Source organism: Asterias rubens, chromosome 1 (genome assembly GCF_902459465.1).
Source record: "Asterias rubens chromosome 1, eAstRub1.3, whole genome shotgun sequence".
NCBI classification, from domain to species: Eukaryota; Metazoa; Echinodermata; class Asteroidea; order Forcipulatida; family Asteriidae; genus Asterias; species Asterias rubens.
The window spans coordinates 11,777,964-11,797,251 of record NC_047062.1 but is presented as its reverse complement, the minus strand read 5'-3'; the positions used below and the strand labels follow the sequence as shown (position 1 = coordinate 11,797,251).

The 19,288-nt window shown below is 38.7% G+C and overlaps 1 protein-coding gene across 6 annotated transcripts in view; it reads right to left on the bottom strand.

The window, feature by feature from the left end:
* LOC117307031 (nidogen-1-like) overlaps positions 1-18,098 on the bottom strand; it is a 53,120-nt gene extending 35,022 nt beyond the window's left edge. For all 6 annotated transcript variants that reach the window (XM_033791668.1, XM_033791674.1, XM_033791691.1 and 3 more), the window contains exons 1-2: positions 17,782-18,098; positions 2,745-2,875 (exon numbers count right to left, since the gene is read on the bottom strand). In XM_033791668.1, coding sequence (XP_033647559.1) covers positions 2,745-2,875; positions 17,782-17,991 — 341 coding nt within the window. In that variant the 5' untranslated portion in view covers positions 17,992-18,098. The remainder of the gene's footprint in view (positions 1-2,744; positions 2,876-17,781) is intronic.
* Between the last annotated feature and the right edge of the window lie 1,190 nt (positions 18,099-19,288).

The window sequence follows — 19,288 nt, the reverse complement described above, 5'->3', positions numbered from 1 at the left end:
TTTATGAAAAATTCCATCTTCGTCCTGTTCTAGAACTAGTGTCAGGTGCATAAATAACGAGCTGAGTGAAGAGGGACAACCAGGCCCTTAACAGCTTTGTCTACTACATGCATATTTTTTCATTTCTAGGTCCCAAAAGTAAAGGTACAATTATTCAATTCAATTAACAGTTATGGCAGTAACGTTTTTTAGTTAAGTTTTTTCATCATGAGTGAAACCAAAAAAAATCTAGTCCAGCTGATCGAAAAAAATGAGGCGAGGCCTCCCGAATGCAATAACCGTACCAACTTGTAGGAATACGCTTAAACCGAATCTGGGCTAATAAGAGCGGTCGGTCCGCAGGCCTTTTTTTATGAGTTAGTGTTGGAGTATTTATACGCCACCCTAGGGATAACCGACTATGTGGGGCTAGGAATGACCTCACATAGAAATTATGTTTGCAGACCTACACAAAGCCACTGCCATGGAGCAACAACAAACCCGGCTAGACAAAGGGCCCATTTTGTTTGGTTCTACATGAAGGTGTATCTTCTATTCAACATGGTGGCCTTCACAACCAACTGCAAATATATACAACAGTTTGGCTTTGCCTGACACCCTTTTCACACTTTTGTCAAACGACAGAAAACCTTGCACAAATTTAATGCACTGTGGTGTCCCATAGACTTTATGTATACAGTGCAAGTAAAAAAATAACAAACATTTCAACTGAAACTTTTCTTTAAAAGCTGTAAATCTGCCTCTCTGCTTTCGAGAGTCTGCTTGCTGGCACTTGTATCCTTAAGGGACGTGTACCTCTACTACAAAGGCTTCTTTCTTCTATCATAAGCCATCGTAATATTTCATCGGAACAAGAAAATTTGCAGATAATATTCAATTCAAGGGCTGGGCTATTATTAATGACACAAAAGAGTGCATTTTCCATTGAAGGTATCCTTGGGATTAAGTTTTGACAAGAATGTTTTTGACAATTTCTCCATGGGTAGCGGTGGGTCAAAATCCTTCTGATATGGCCTTCCTATTAAGGGCCATTCAGAAAAACTAATGTTTCAAAATTTTGATCTTTTGCAAAATAAGTTTTGACCCACCCCCAAATTTATATTTCTAAATATTGCTATTTCATATACCCTTCACACTGAAGAACAAAGTACATGTACAGAATAGATGGTAAATTTGCATTGGGATAAAGAATATTACTTTTTGGTTTTTACCCATACACCGATGTTTGTTAGCACTGTATACTCAGTACTTTTCCAAGTCCTGTGAAAAAATACCACAGGCATATTTACTCAGGTGGGATTCGAACCCAAGACCCTTGCAATTCTAGAGCAGTGTCTTACCAACTAGACTACCGAGATTGCCCGGTAGCTAGAGGCAGTTTGAACAGTTCAAAGAACATGTAGTTCCTCTGAAATAAAGTCATATTCAAGAAAAACTCACACAACGAAATAAGCCAACATTTTCAAAGGTTTGTCATTTCATCAAACAAATCATAAATACTGTCTGGACTACTTCACCAGCTCAACCAATCCTGTATAATATTAATTTATAGTGAGAACGACTCTGGCTAAGCTTCATGACTATAATATATTATCAGAGTGAATTGTTTGAGGAACTTCCTTGTAATAACTTTCTTAACAGAGAAATACTTTGCTTTGAGGAACCAAATATTGGTATATTAGGAGCAATATGGCCAGCCCTATTTGAACTGTGACCTCCCAAGTTGTAATTTAATTGCATTTTACTGTTGTGTGTATATTAAATATAGTAAATATCGGTACCAATCCTGAAATACAGTCAGACCAGAGAAATTGACATTCTGAAGACTTAGTTTATTTTGATTGCCGGAGATGAATCTCAGACATGAAATGTTTTTGAATCCCTCTCTCTAAAACCACACTCCTTTGCCAAGGGAATTGTTTCTCAAAATGTTATGTACCTTAAAGGAACACGTTGCCTTGGATCGGTCAAGTTGGTCTTTAAAAAGCGTTTGTAACCGTTTGTTATAAAATGCATATGGTTAGAAAGATGTTTAAAAAGTAGAATACAACGATCCACACACATCTGCCTCGAAACTGCGTGGTTTTCCTTTCACTTTGCAAACTAACACGGTTGGCCATTTATGGCAGTCAAAATTTTGACATAAATGACCGAACGTGTTTGTCGATGAGGTAAAAGGAAAACCACGCAATTTCAAGTGATACTTGTGTGGATCATTATTTTCTACTTTTAAAATATCTTTCTAATCATATGCGTTTTATAACAAACAGTGACATACGCTTTTTCAAAGACCAACTCGACCAATCAAAGGCAACGTGTTCCTTTAATTCAACAGCTGCAGTGCTTTGTACCACGTAAGTCTTTAGTGTAATTATATTTAGAGTAATTACTTGCGTTTAAAACATTTTATTGCTTACATTGATGGTTCACAACATGTTTGCTAGTCTTGGTTGAAGACCCTCTTATTATTAATTTCTTCCCAAGATCCATTGCCCCAAGAGGGCGGGCTCTCACCATAGACCGCTATCATAAACATAGTCCACTATAGCACTTCTTGCTGTAATAATGGTTCATGGTTGATAGAGCCCTCTATCGGCGACTCTATCGGCGAGAGAAATTAAACAACAAGAGCACAGCTTTCTAAACAACAGGAGTGTCTTCAACCAAGACTACACCTTTGTCAACATGTTCACATCTGCAGGAAATATGTTTTAGCGAACTTAAAAACCATAATTACTAATTACCTTGTGTCGTAATCAGCACCAAATGGGGCTATTGTTTTGACCTGGCTGTTTTTGAGTGACGTGCCAAACCTGTATGGTGGTTGACCAACTTCATCTACAGCACTAAACGTAAGTACACCATCTGTGTTCACCTGCAACCAAATTAAAAATTTAACGCATTAGTTCATAATGAGAACCGAAATTGGAGTATTTCAGTTAAATACATTCCAAAACCAAGATTATTTGTGTAAACATAAAAATCACATGAATGGCACAGAGGACATGGGCTCTGTTGGCCTGGACTCTGCCTTGGTGCCCCTTCAACAGATTCAACTGGCCACTATCATTTTGGGGACAAGCTGGAATGAAAACATAATTTTAGGGAGCGTTATTTTCATAGCTGTATCAAACATGTCACTTGCGCATTTTTTTTTTTAAACCTCATTGGGTGGGGAGGGTGGGGAGGGGGCAAGGGGAAGGGAAATGGGTTCCGCCCCAATCTCCACCCTACTGGTTATGCTGGCACTGGAAGTACCATTCCAAAATTAAAATGGCCTTGCCCTCTCACAGATGAAAATCCAGTCCTATTGGCATGTACTCCATCTAAAATGGTGTGGACATTTTTATTGAAATTCATTTGACCTACTATATGTACAAAAGTGCAAACTTGAGCTCAGTCCACTCAATCCTCCCATCACAAGAAATGTAATCATCCTCAAGAAAGTTGAACCTTGGATCACTCAGTAGATAATTGTTTAAGTCACCTTCTTTAAGTGTGTCACAGAAATGGGAAATGACATCATACATTCCTCCATGCAAGATGGGATGTCTCTTAGGGAAGGGCCCCTGATGAATAAGAAAACATGATCCTTCTGTCTGTCTGACCATAGAAGACACCACCTAATAATAACTGGACCATCGGAAACACCTGCAGCATCACAACTACAAACTGACAACTCATTAGCCCTTTATATTAAGGCATTCAGCTTTAATGATCTCCAATTTACTCTGGTATTCAGTGTTCAATATAAGTCAAGTTATTGTTTTACTCAAGCTGACATAAAGTTAATTCGCACATCAGACCAAAAGAACATGTGTGTGGAATTGAAGGGCTCGGAATATCACTGGACTGCTCAGGCCAGAGGCCAGTGATTTTTAGCACCGGTGCGGCGGTCTCAGATATCCGGCGTGCTAAAAGATCCGGATTCCCAAATACGGTAGTATTACGTCATGCCATACCTGCGCACAGCAAGCGAAAGTAGTCGATTTTAGTGCTGTGCTGAGTCGCCTGTTTTAATTAAGCTGTCATAACGTGTGGTGAACGCGTGGAGCGTCTTCAACAGGTTTGCGGAAAAAGTAAGAACATAATAAAGTATTTGAGAAGCGGAAAATGCGAAGAAGTTTCATCTGAAAGCCAGAAGAGGGTTTTGGGTTGCCCGTCGAAAAAGCACTCGTAAGAGAACAAAAGAGGTCTTGAAGATTTATTCGCTGCGGTAGCAGAGCACAGGAGACTCACGCCCGCAAGGACAGCATCCCGGAAAGCTTGGCACGCCAGGCATCTGGGATCGTGACTAATGTGTGCCGAAATGCCCGTTGATGTCACCCGGATCTTTTAGCACGCCGGACATCTGAGACCATGACAAATGTTGAGTTTGAGTCTGATAAGACTCCTTTAATTCAGTTGAGTATTGAAGATCAATATATATTCAAATCTTCTCTAATGGCTTGTCCAAATTAAATTGTTCAAATAAACTGCAGGTCGTAAGAAGTGCAAAAGCATTTTTCTCGTTTCAATTTGGTCTTGTAAAAAAAAAAGACTTTGGCCCAGTAAACTTTTTGAGCTACGTGGACTTTGCCCCCAAACTCATGCCCTGAGGGGTTGTGCTAATCCTCAAATTCATTTCAAGAAGTCAAAAGTCAACTTTTTGACGTTAGAATTTAGACAAGCATTGTATTTTCCAGGTGACCTCATAATGAGAGTACCAGTACCAAGGTCACACATCAACTTCACTAAAATGTGTTTTAAAATGAATGTGTGCATGCAAGATACTCTGTTCTTTAGGGGCAAGGCATTTATTTTCCAAAAGAAATTATATGCTGTGCTTGAACATGTCACGGTGCACCTAGACAATGACCAGGGGCGTGAATGCAGTAAGCACCAGGCCTATTTCTACCTCCATGGGTTAACCTACAGAGGTCCATCAATGGAGGTACATTTTCCCGCCATAGAGGTATATTTTACCTCCGTGGTTAACCCATGTACATGTACATGTAGAAATATTTTACCTCCAAGATTAACACATAACATTTAGGTGTTTTTTTTTACACGTTGGGTATTTTTTATTTTTAACTGCCAGTACAAAATACCTTCCAGTACAAAATACCTTCATAGCTATATAGGTTAAACATGGAGGTAAAATATACCCACATGTGTTTACCATGGAGGTAAAATATCTCAGTGGTTAACCCATTTAAGATTGGGTATATTTTTTTCTCCGTGGAGACATATTTTTTCAATACCCCTCCATGGTTAACCTGATGTCTAGGCAGACTTAATTCTCAAAATAGTGCATTTTTATGAATGATAATTCTCTCTTGAGCTGGCAAAGTAGAGACAATCCAATACAAACCTCTGCTGGATCAGAGAAAGCAAGATACAATCTGGGTGGATACTTTCTCTGTGGTTGTTTTAAACACCATTCCCCAAATCTGAACCTTAAAGGGGATCAAAATATTGGTACAGTAAAGCCGTGAAATCAGGTCCCGCAGTGTTTTCAATTCCTCAAAGTGGACTCCAGCTGCACCTGCCAGCAGTTCTTGATTGGTTACCATTAACCATGGAGGATGGACCCCATGCATAAAACACCCTACAATACAGAAACATGGTTGCTCGTAATTGGGGAATGGAACACCTCCATGCATAGACCTACATGTACAACCCAGCATGCGTGTGTAAATAAGGGGTATAGGCACTCCTAATCCGGAATGTAACCTTATATTATATTGCCATAAATCTTGCGTCAATATTGACAGAGTTTAACCGCAGAGGTTTAGATCCAGTTATAACTGGAGATTGTGCCCGAGTGTTGACCGCCTGTAGTTAGCCAATATTGTACACAGGCAATGAAATGGAAGGAAGGTTACTGCAGTACAATCTAAAACATAAAATGAAACTGTACACTCTTTGTATGTAACAAAGACCAGAAAAGAAACAGACATTAACAGCTATGGGAAGTTTTGTAAACAGGTTTTTAACACTAGAATCATTGGAGCAAACCCGAGTTGAATCCATTGATAAACAAGTAACTTTCCTTTCGTCTTTCTTGCAAAATGTAACCCTTTCTCCAGAGCAGAAGACGATCAGAGCATACTGATCGAAACGGCGAGTTGAAACCACCGCTTCTTTTCAGAACCACCCCAACTTATGTAGAGAAAGTCATAACATGGTGTTACCGCAAACCTTTCCATATCGCATTACCACCATGCAAAGTTTCAAATCCTACAAAAAATGTAACCCACTTTTCAAGGGACTCGCATTTGTATTCCACTTCAATAAATCCCAACAGACATCTCCTATGACCTGTCTAGGCATACTAGAGGTAATATCTGTCTGTCTGTGTCATGGAGCTAAAGAGCATGGACCTAATGCCCAACCCCAGAGGGTGGGTGACATGGCTTGCTGTAACCACTTCTCAATCTTATCTTGAGATTGGAGTATGCCTTACAGGGGACAGTCATGCTAAGGCTACTTCACTTCATACCAGTCACTTCAATTCTGAGAGCCAGGTCATGGAGTGGTGGGGGGGGGGGGGGCTGAAGGATGAATGGAGGATTGGAAAGTACACCCAGGGTCATCTCATGCCCTTTAGAAAGAGTGAAGGGATTACAGGTCTGGACTCGGTTCTTTTTTATACTCTGAAATACATCCAAAGTTACACTTTCATGTAAAAAGTGTGATACGATCTTCAGGTTGGAATAGTACAGTTTAAAAAATATTTAGGTAACGGTACTAGGTGGCACTTTACACTTACAGTAACGCGTTGGCACTTCACAGTATCTTGTTTCGGTAACGGTACAATGTTGGACTTTCGTGAAACGTGTTGATAATTTTCAGCTTTTCTGTGAAGTCAACCTAACCACAAACAGTTGACTTTTGGCTCGATTGCAATTGTGACTTTAGGATGTTCCTCCTTCATATGTACATGGTGCCAGCTTATATGTAGGGTATTGAAATGTGGTTTATGATTTGAAGTAGTAAGCCTACATGTATGACGTCATGCTATAAATTGGTACCCACACTTAAACAGCTTGTACAAAATAATTTGCTGCTGGTGAGTGACCATCTGACTCATGAAGCGAAACCTATGCCATGTGGCTATGGCTGTGGCTTTAGCCACATTAACAGGCATTGAAGAATGGGAGGGACATAGCAACAAACACAGTCAGAGCCGTAGCCGCCAAATCAGATACAAACTGACAGTATAACTTATAAGCCCTGAGCCTGATTTCATAGAGCTGCTGCAAAGGCAGTGGACACTATTCTTCTAATTACTCAAAATAATTATTAGCATAAAACCTTACTTGGTTAAAGGATTTGGGTACTTTTTCAAAATGTCCATAGATTTACATTAAACTTACAGGGTTTGAAGATAATGATAGTGGAGAGCTTCCCTTCAAATCTTATCTACTGAGGTGCTGTAGTTTTTGAGAAATGAGTAATATATCATGAAAATACGTTTGTAAATGATTAAAATAATTTTCGTCTCATGAGACGAAAACTATTTTAATGACGTTGTTTTATTCATTTCCTCCAAACTACAGCCACTCAGCACATAGTATTGTCAGGGAAGCTTTGTAAGTTTAGTGTAAATCTGTGGACATTGTGTTTTTTGTCCTACAAAAGTTACATAGACCCTTTTAAGAGCAATGGGTAGAGGTTGATAGTATGAAACAGTGTGAGAAACGGCTCCCTCTGAAGTGACAAAGTTTTTGAGAAAGAAGTAATTTTCCACGAATTTGATTTCGAGACCTCAGATTTAGAATTTGAGGTCTCGAAATCCACGCATCTGAAAGCACACAACATCGCGTGACAAGGGTGGTTTTTAGGACGAGTCCCAGCCCTGCACTTAGGCATGCAGACCTTAAGATTAATCCTAAGTTAGGACAAGATACTCTTCCTAACTCGAGATAAGACGAGTCCTAACTCTTTGTGAAATCGACCCCAGAGGCCAGAGCTAATACAGTTAGTGACAGTTTGTGATCAACACTCGTTCAAAAAAGTATATTATTTGAATCTTTTCCACTGTGAAAATTATTTCCTTTTTATATTTATACCCAAAATATATACAAACAGGAAGCTGCAGCAATGCATTGACCAAGGTCTTGGCTCTGTGGTTAGACTTCAACCAGTAAGTATAAATAAAAACAGACTTAATTAAACAGAGTATCAAAAGCACTAGCCATAAAGTAAACAAACACTCTCTGGCCAAGTTTGTTTTCTTTCTTTTTCTTTCTTTCGTCGCGTAGCCAAAACAATTTCTTTCCACTCAATTAGCATTTAATTGTCAGGAAATAAGCACTGAATTGTCATCAGTGCCCAAACCCTTTCCTGTCGAGGTTTCATTCTCCCGACAAACAAAGGAAACACCCCCTTCAATCTATGACCACTGTGAACTTAATAAAGTATTGATCTAAAAAACAGTTTCTTGCACACTTGACTGCAGAACAGTGTGTCAACTCCAACATTATGAACCCTACATGTTTAATCGAGTAAAATGCAATCATTTTAATAATAATAAGAATAATAATAAACGGCATTTTAAATACGCTATACTTAGACGACTAAATCACAGCATTTACAAAAAATTATTATTTAAGTACAAGAAAATAAATAAAATAAATGAAAAATCAATTGAATTAAATGAAATGTAAGCCACCTGTAATGCGATAAGTTGATCAATAATGCAATAGGTATATTTTAATCATTTTCTTTAATGGCAATTTTGATGGCAATACAATTTCTCACTCTTTAAATTCTTTGCAAATTTGGAGAACATCTATTTGTTATTTAAATGTATGTTTGTAAGTGAGAAATATTAACGCCCAGTTTTTAAATTTCCACCAAAATTTGGTACACTTTTTACCATTCCTGGTTACACCTTTGAATACAATTAATAGGGGCACAGAGGCAATTGCCTCATTTGCCCGCACTAAGTTTCAGGCCTGGCAATGTCACGTCCCACCCCACACAGTCATGATGAAATGAGCCTTGTGTGTTTTTAACATAACCCAGAAGTTCTGATTTCCAGCAATTTATAGTGTAACCACCAGGTCCTAACGTCCAAAAATTGATAGTGTGACCAACAATTACCAACTACAATTGACAGTGACAGTTCCCCCCTTAATTAAAATACATTGTTCATGTCATAATCTTGCAACAACAACATCCCCCATGAGTCATGACTCATCAATAAAGCCTCCAAGTCTGGGACAAACATTGTCAAGTTATCGCTGGATACTCCATCAGGCCACAGAGGAACAAGAAAAAGAACAATTTTTCTCTCTGTGCGGTATTTATCCAACAGTCTACTCAGTGCAATAACTTCCTGGAATGCTTCCATAACAGTCAGGTCTACATGCCTTCCTAAACTGTATCCCTTAAATTCCATCCTGTATGATCGACTTCAATGACCTAATAGTACCGCTGATCTATACCAAGATAAACCCTCAGCTTAAAAAACACCAAAACTATTTCTTCCCCAACATGAATAGAAGTTCTACATTTATCACCAGAATCAGGTCAAAAGATTTCCTATCACACAATTTGTGTCAGCCTGCAATGTTCAAATCAAGGAACACTGCACCTGGAGTTAAGAAGAAGAAATCCGTGTCAGCATGCATATCAGGCACTCTCGTTTAACGATTTCCAGTCACTCAACGCAAAGCACATGCAGCCTTTTAAATTTCCATTTAGTTGCGACCACAAAAAGTCGTAACCCGGTCCTTACGTTAGATACCCATTTGCTATACCAGTTATGGATGAATTCACTTCACACTCTCCATGTGCAACAATAAAACAAATTCTTTATCCCTCTTTCACACAAATACCACTGATCCAAGCATTTAAAGTACATCTTCCGAAAGCACCTTATTTCAGTTCCCCTCCTGACTGGGGGTGTATTTGTGTTGCCTTTGAGAATCAGTCAAGCTCTACCTACAACAACAGTGGGCTTTTGTGCCTGCCCACCTGGCCCTCAAAATAAAAATGCTATTTAGGAAGTACATGTAGTGCAAACCGCAAAACTTTTGTGTCTTAATTGTCCAAACCCATCATCAAATTGAAGGGAAACAACCCTGAAAAATAGTCAACTTCCGGTTTTCAATTTTTGTATTCGTTCATCTGTCACAATGTTACAAAGGACAACTTGTTGTGTAGAGCAGATTTTATCCTTGGAACACGGTGTACACTTGATGGAAACTCTTTTTTGTTAATGTGTCAAATGGTTGAGAAAGGATCACACCATTGTGACACTTTTCCCAAGACTGTCAGATTGAAACGTTACATCCAATCAACTTTGAAATTCCAACCTATATTGTTGCTGAAACTAAGCTCATGGTGATATAACATGAACGACAGGGGTTGTGGGTTCGAATCCCAACCGAGAAGGATGGTGTGTTTTGTTTCGCTGCAAGACTTGGGGAAACCATTGACTATACAGTGCTTATCACACATAAGTGCAGGGTAACTATGTTACACAACTAAAAACATCAACAGTAAGAACTTTTATGGGGACACAATGTTGGCAGATATTTATTTCACCCTCCGGTGATTGCTTTACTTCTTTCAAGGAAATTGAAAGTTCAGAGTTTTCGATAAATCAGGAGAGAGAAAAACTTAGAAATTGCACGCCTGAAATGTACAGTTTTTTTCTTTTCTTTTTTCACAGAATACAGGTCTATCAATTTGTTTTCTGAACTGACAGACACATGAACATGAAGGATATTACCATTATAAAATCAGAAGGCCTAAAACCAGAAACATCTGCTTGAATTCATGTACTTGGAGTCGACTGTAGCCTATGTCCTTGGCTGTGACTGATTTGAGCATCAGTCAGAAGAAGTTCACTCACCCATCAACCATCATTAATGAGAAATTGTGACAGTAATGAAGTAGAAACAGTGGGAGAACTGTGGAAACTATTGTGACAACCATACAGGATTTAAAGACAGTAGACACTATTGCTAATTGTCAAAGACCAGTCTTCTCACTTGCGGTATCTCATCATATGCCTCAAATAACAAACCTGTGAAAATTTGAGCTCAATCGGTCATCGAAGTTGCGAGATAATAATGAAAGAAAAAACACCCTTGTCACATGAGGTTGTGTGCTTTGTGATGCTTGATTTCGAGACCTCAAATTCTAAAAAAATCTGAGGTCTTAAAATCAAATTCGAGGAAAATTACTTCTTTCTCAAAAACTACGTTACTTCAGAGGGAGCCGTTTCTCACAATGTTGTATACTACCAACCTCTCCACATTACTCGTTACCAAGTGAGGTTTTATGTTAATAATTATTTTGAGTAAATACCAATAGTGTCCACTGCCTTTAAGCTGGGGACTATGTGCTACCTGGGTACATCATGTCCACAGAACGCTGAGCTATGTGCACAATGACAGAGGATTAAATTGAATGCATTAATGCTAGTATGCAACAAATGAAACAACTGATGCAATTAATGGGAAACACAACCAAGTGTATTGCTGCTGCAAATTATACCTACCATCATTTAGCAGTTTCTCCAATGAAAGTAACTTCTGTTTCATGAAGCTGAAAACACCAAAGAGTGTTTTAACATGTGAATTGTATAAACTAACAAGCTTATAAAAAATGAAAATAAGTCGCGTTGATAGAATTATAATAGATGTTAAATTTGCATCGGGGATAAAGAATATTAATTTTGGTTTTTACCCATACACCGATGTGTGTTAGCACTGTATACTCAGTACTTTCCCAAGTCCTGTGATATTTGTTCACAGGATTCGGGAAAGTTCTGAGTACACAGTGCTAACACACATCGGTGTATGGGTTAAAACCCAAAATTAATTATATTGATAAGAACTCTTATTTTTGCACTCTAGAATTTTGTTGACGAAAAATGCAGGTAACAGTTTCCACACATTTTTTTTATTTCAACTTGAAGGTGATTTAAAAAAAAATAAGCAATAAACATCACATGAGTTGTCCATGAATCGACTACAATTATTTTGAGAAAGCTCACTAGTACCACGATATGTGCATCCCCAGTTGAAACACTTCTGGGTGGTTTCAGGTATTAAACTTAGTTACAACCATTTGAACAAAGTGCTAACATGGCGGATGCCTAGTGGTGCATGTTATTGAGTTTCGGGTCTAATGGTCTTAGAAGGACACTCTGCCCATGTTGTAAAAGCAATATTGAGGAGACAAAACAATTCACAACCCCATCAGTCCTGGTGAAAACTATTCAGGGGTCGAATTTTTACTAGATCACGGGCATGAGACCAGTGATTTTAGCGTCTGGCTGGGAAACTAATGACTGGACAAGTCCGGCGATCTTGTGTTTTGCAACTGAATAATAAAAGAAACTTTAAGTCTTTGAGTCTGATAAATGCCTAAAAATAAATTCTACCGAGTAATGTATTTTTATCCACATAAAGACAAATGAGACAAATCTTCTCTTCTGCGGTAGGGGCCTGACTCAAACAGTTTCCTATTTTATAGTGGCACTGTGTTTGGATTCCCAGATAAACCCAAGAGAAAAATTCACAGACTGGTTGAACACTTCTATACTTGCAAGTCTTCATCCATTTATATCCTCCACTTACTACCCCCAGAAAGTTTTCTTGAGTTTCTGGTCATTAACCTGTTGTACATTGAAGCATCATTTCTGCTCGGAAGGGTCCTTTTTGAATGAGTTTCATGCACTCTGGTTCCTTAGAGGGCCTTCAGGAGATCAATACGACTGTAAAAGAAAAGCTTTGACTAGCTTAGGGGGATTCAATAAGTGGGGCTTGGGTATCCTCAGATTGACAAATGAATTGCGTATCGCACAAAGTGTTCACTACAAAAGTTCTGCACAAGTTAATTGTAAGAGCTTGGCAAAAGAAAAAGGTCCACGTTGTTGCATGAATGGAGCGAGAGAGAAGCACAGGAAATAGTGGTGAAACTAATCGATTGTGCTTCATGCCATAGAGCGTATCACTTTAAAAAAATATTACATCACCAGTCTAAATGTAGCCTTCAAGAAAGACTCTGCTAGGGTCGAAATGTCAGGCCATTCTGTTTGCATTTTACCACAGGTCCTTTTGGTTGGTAAGCAGTTTGTAAACAACTAACAAAACCCCTCAACATATGAGTGAAAAGAAATTATCCAAATTTGTGGCTATACATACCACAGCAATGGCTATGGCTTGATCCTCCCCTCATCATGCATTGATGTGGCTATACATACCACAGCAATGGCTATGGCTTGATCCTCCCCTCATCATGCATTGATGTAGACATCCTTAGCAACACACTTTTAATAACAGTCGTAGTCGCCAATTTGGATGGCCTGATGTGATTGGCAGCAATGTAATTGATTTTGTGCCCTGCCAAATTACACCCCTATTCTTTTCAAACTAGTAAAGCCTGGTTCACACACGACATGCGAAAGCGATTGCAAAGCTAATCTTGGTGATGCAAACAAATCAATAAAGATGTTTTCCACTAGCGACAAAGGAAAACAAGCATCTTCTTGAGTTGGTAAAGTTTACCCACAAAAAATGAACATAAGAAAAAAGCTGTACGTGTCTCTGGTCTCACCTTATTTTAGTCAAAATTTTGTCGTCAACTCGATAAAATAAGTCTCTCTTAAAAAAAACAATTTAATTTTTTGATTAATACGTTTTAATCAAAGATTGATGTGTTTACTTCCTTCGATCAAATAAATTAAAATTTAACTCAAACTTTGTTATTTTTGTTCGCAATTTATGTCTGTATGAAAGCTGGTTCCCCTAAAGAACAGATCGAATTTTGCAAAATATAAGACAATTTACGAGAATTCCAGCCAGCTTCATGTTATCAGGAGTGTGTTCTAACACTGTAGGCTTATATGGAATCCAAGATAAACTGTCTATGTCAATATTGACAAGATGATAAGATGAAGGGAATATAGACCACAGTTATTCAGGTTACCCCTGTATAGAATGAAGGAGGGACAGCGGGTCCATATTGAAGCCATCTTTTCTATTGGTTATGTCATGACCTAACACTAAAACCATAGAGCAAGGCTAGACCGTAGAATTCTTGATAGCCTATGCCTCCAAGCAGTGTTGAGACTGTGCTTTCTGACCTACGAGTGACCTCGATGGTCATCTTGTGTTGTTAACTAACCATGCTTTTAAGGCCTTGAAATAACCCATGGCAACCACTACAGCTATTGCCATGGTGCCCTGTGTTTTTGCTGTGGTGCTCTGGTCGAAGTTCCAATATTTACATTTCCCGCATACAAAAGTAGTGGGCAAAATGTCAGATCTTCACTTTACGACCATTTTTTATGCGTAAAGTATTTAAAAGTTGGACTAAAAGACCAGGCCTTGAATTTTGTTCTTGCAGGGGCCAAGCAATTTTCCTTTGACAACAAGGGGGACTTCTATGAGGGAAATGTAAAGATGTATTAAAACTTTGACCAGGGCACGTACAGCAAAAACATGTGAAGATTTTCTAAGATAACTGACTGCCAGGTCAACACGGATGTCGAGCAAAATGTCAGTTAGAATTATTTTTGTAAAAATTAAAAATGGAAAACACAGTTTGGAATTTAATTAAAAAAAAAAAAAAATTAAGTGTTCTTTTAAAATAATTTTTCTGAGCCTTTGAGCATTTTGGCTAAAATGCAAATTAATTTAAAACATAAAGTGCATTAAATTGAATGTAACATTTTGCTGATTTCCAAACCAAGTCAAGTTGCCCCACCCACACCAACCCCTCCCCTCTGTTCCCTTAAAACTATCACATCAGGCACCAACCACAAAGTGTGACCTTAAGCTCAAATGGTTCCAGACACTTAAAAACCTCAAAGGTGTGGTTTAAAAAAAAAATCTAGATGAGTTACTGTTTGCAAACACAACCCATGTACCCTGCAGAGCCAGTATTGTAGTATGCTGATTTCCCATGGGTTTCAGCCCAAACAGGGCCTTCTCAGTCAGCCTGACTGCGCACCTCAAAACCCTCCCGAAGGTTGAACAGTTACAGGGATAGTTCAAGCTCGAAATACCGACCATAAAAGGGCCCCATCGGCCCTAAATAATACCCCAGGGTTGGCGAACTGTATAAAAGAGACACGAAAGTGTAGTGTGGGGGAATGGATTCAATTTCAGTCATGTCTGACGGGTGACCACAGGGCTTTTTCCTTTCTTTTACAGTCAGGAGAGAAGCTTCATTGGTTTTGAATTTAAGGGAAACAAAGCACAGGAAACTCTTCCTGTTTTGCCTCAGTCCTGAATCGTGTAGACTAGAATTGAATCACAGATTTGGACAAGTTTCTGTGTTCATTACAACAGGTACAGTAATGAAAAACTTTGAGGTTCCGTTTGTGTACAGGAATGTAAACAAATTTGTGTATCCTTGAAAAAGTTAAGCGTAAACAGAAGAAAAAAAATACAAACAAGAATAGTTTTGATATGACTCACTCATATAACCACAAATTGAACACTGAACTGAAGGAATATTCATGTCTGCTGCCACAACAACCACATACAACACTCAAACGGTTACACTATGCAGGCATGTATGCTTCGTTTTTGAAAGGGCTAGGGCACCACAGCATTCTCCTTGGTAAAGGGCGCAGAAGGAGGAAATTGTAAAGTTCTACTTGAGCATTTCATGGGCATCAAGGCAACAACTGCAGCGAGACATGGAAAAAGTCACCTTCATAGCCTCCGTAAAGTATCAGACCTGCCATAGAACATTAAACTACGTTCTCAATTCCAATTTCAAAGTGGAAATGCATAGATCATTATTTGACTGTTAAAATTATTCTGCAAACTCATAGTGATTATTTTACAGTATGGCCCAGGTTTGAAGTCTTGGTAAAAAACAAGCACTATTTCAATCCAAAGGGTCTGCACCACATCTGGGGCAATACTCCACCATTAATCACAACTCTGGTTCACATGATGTAGACTCCCAAGGTCTTATCCCTAAAGGAGACTAGGAAAGGGGTTAATCTTGTTGCACAGAAAATGCCTTGAACATTCCAACAAACATTCAGCGGTGTAATAATAAGCAAGGGTGCCTCACAGAATTCAATTTTGAGGCAATTGCAATGTTGTTGATGCCAATTCAATTTAAAAGGTTTCCCATTTTAAATTTAATGCATATGGAATAGCTTTACCATTCTATCGACTATACACATTTTCAGAGGCATAACAACTTTGTGATGTGCTTCCAGTAGTGACAGAAAACCTTGGTTGTTTAGTCTTAATTGTTTAACTTTGTTTTATTTTTTTTTATTTTTTAGATAGGCCTATCGTCCATATCAAATTCAAGGTGAGGGCTAGACTCAAACTGATTTGGGATGTCCACCCAAGTTAGTCCTGTCACCTGGGTTATGTTGCCACCTACTCCAGGGGCTGAAACAGGGTTACCCCCTTCACAGTCCATATATTGGATACATTGAAGACATGGGCTTCATCCACTGTAGTAGGAGCCTTGGTAATACAGAATGCACTACCTTCCCAAGCTCAACTTGCTGACAAAAAACCAAGAATGTAACAAAACACCCACTTAACGAAAATGTTGAAACAAAAACAAACTAGTGAAAGTCTGTGTTTTGGGGAAAGGACCATCGGGAAACACTTTTTACAGGTCATCAAGGTTAACAACAAGCATATAATGTACCCTCATAGTTCCCAAATTGCCATAATTCCTTAGCCCCATAATCATAAAAAAAAAAAAAGTAGTTTTAAAACCCTCAATCAAAAAAGATTACTGAATTCATGCCGCCAAGGCCTACAAAATTGCTGTTAACACGTTCTAGCTATAATAAGTAGACTTCATAGATCAACATGCACGGTGCATTACTGAATGGGTATCAGGAGCATGTACAAAATTAATGATCTTTTGCACCTTGCCCCTAATCTGACCTTGTTCCAAATGGGTAAATCCATGGTATTTGCATTTGTTTCCCTTTTCAAATCTGGCTTGCGCTACATTTTTTTTCACCTATTCTCCAGTATTGGTAAAAAATATTACGTGCCAGGTGCAAAAGACAATTATTATTACCAATGGATGGTATGAAACTCACACGAAGCATTGAAGTAAATGTCATTATGGCGGGGGGGGGGGGGGGCTGGGTGGGTGGAAGATCAAAACTTACCCAGGAGCAGGTCTTGTACAATAAACTAAAGTATCTAAACTAAAATAAACTACTATCATTCAATCATTCGATTGGGGCATTCCCAATTGTTTATGAAATTCAATATAATATTTCCAAAGTCTCAGTCATCACTTACACTAAGTTAAAGTGTACTTTGTTATGTAGGCCTAGCGCCTACATTTGTAGGTGTGTGTGCTGACAGATGGACGAGTGTTGTGGGGCTGTGTAGCTAGTACAGAAGTTTTACCACTGCAAATGATATATGGCCTATGGATATGTCCATAGAGTAAGGGTATGTCTAGTTGGCTTGATGAAATCATACATGGCCTATGGGTATGTCTAGTTGGCTTGATAGTTGTGATGACTGTAACCATCTGGGAGTGGTCACAAACCCTCCCAATACTTAACTCAGGTAATTTTTGCATTAAAATTGACGTTGTACAGACTCTAAACAGGCGCATGATTTTACTGACTCAGGCCTTGAATTTCTTCTTTGAGAGGGCAAGGCCATTTTTATTTTGTAATAAGAGCTTCCATTGCAATATACTTTACAATATTCCTGAAATGAAATAACAATTTAGTGGATTATGCAAACAGAGAGAAGATCCGAAATAACTTTCTAGTTGGGTGCACAAACAGCAAACTACAACAATACTCACGTAAACTGTGCTGTGTTTCTGTGTGAGAAACTGCAGCGGTGTACTCAGATTCAGCTCCCGTTGAACGGTGTTCCCGACCGGCAGTTCAGAGTCGCCGTTTTCCCTCCCAAAAGGGTACAAATTTTCCCTTGGAATTGCTAGAGCTCCCGCAAGAAATGACAAGGCAACAGCGACCCAGAGATGGGTGGTGGATGATGAAAAACGGTCCATGTTTTAGGCTGCACCTTACAAAAGGAGCGGTAACCACTGAATGTGAAGGAAAAGTCTCTTTACGTATGCTTTGTACACTCTCTACACACGTTTACGAATTTCGTGTGGGCTAGCACACAAGTTTCTATTTTGAGAACCACCCAAAAATGCACGCATGCATGCAGTACTTCTGGGACTAATCAATCAATGGTGGGTAAAAATGGTGGGTACCTACTCCATATTCTTCCAAAGGGACAGTTCTGTATCACGTTTACTATCAAAAATTCTGGGTAAATTATACGCTTAGATTGGATAATAATTAACAGGAATTGCTAAGAATGTCACTTTTATTAATTATTTAAACAATGGAGATGTTGAATATGGGCTGTTCTACTAGCCTCCCCTAGTGTTAAATGGTACGACCCAATCTAAAACTTGGCCTGAATAAAAAAGTTCACGAAACAACAGAGGGCATTGTTCTTTGGAAATGGTGCGATACGAGATGGCACCACATGCCAACCCCCTTTCGTTTCTGTTCTTAATTTATCATCAGATTGTGGTGGGAACTCTCGGAGAAGGCAAATCAATTAAATTGCAGGAAATTAATAAAATGTTGTTTATTGGATGTAAAGAAATTGTGATGATGATTGAGTGAAACAGGCAGGATGCTGTGATGAGAGAAGCTCCCTCACCTGATACATTCAAAAAAAGTTGACTTAAACCTGTTCAATATCAAAAGTAGAGCGCATTATAATAGTTAGAGACCAGACACCTGCAACATATACATCCCTACATTGGGAGATAGATTGATTGCAGTATTGATCCAGATGTAATGCATCGACTCATGTTCTCAAGTATTCAATGTTTGTGTCAAAAAGTCCACCTACAAAATGTGGACAAGTTTGTTTCCATAAACGGGTCTCTCTAGTCATCATTGGGGTCAAAACACCCCTCTTGTAGTGCTTCGAATAAATTGTATGCCTGAAAATGTTGTGCACAAATAATTACTAGGTCATGTACGTTTACACACAATTCTTGTGGATGATCATGGTAGAAAACATCCCTTGAAATAATTTCGCCTGAACTATATTGTTGAGAAACTTCACACGGTAATTTCCAGTTTAGTTTTCGCGTGACTGATGACCACTTGAGCTAAGATTTATTCCTGTTATGTTGAGTAGGTCTACTAGGCCTACTGGTCGCCGACAATAAATTAGCAATTGTTTGCCCACTGCTTAAAATAATGCCTAAGTCTAAATTTGAAATACGACCACCAGGAGGTCACTGTCTTTGCAGACACAATGACCTTAAGTTGTAA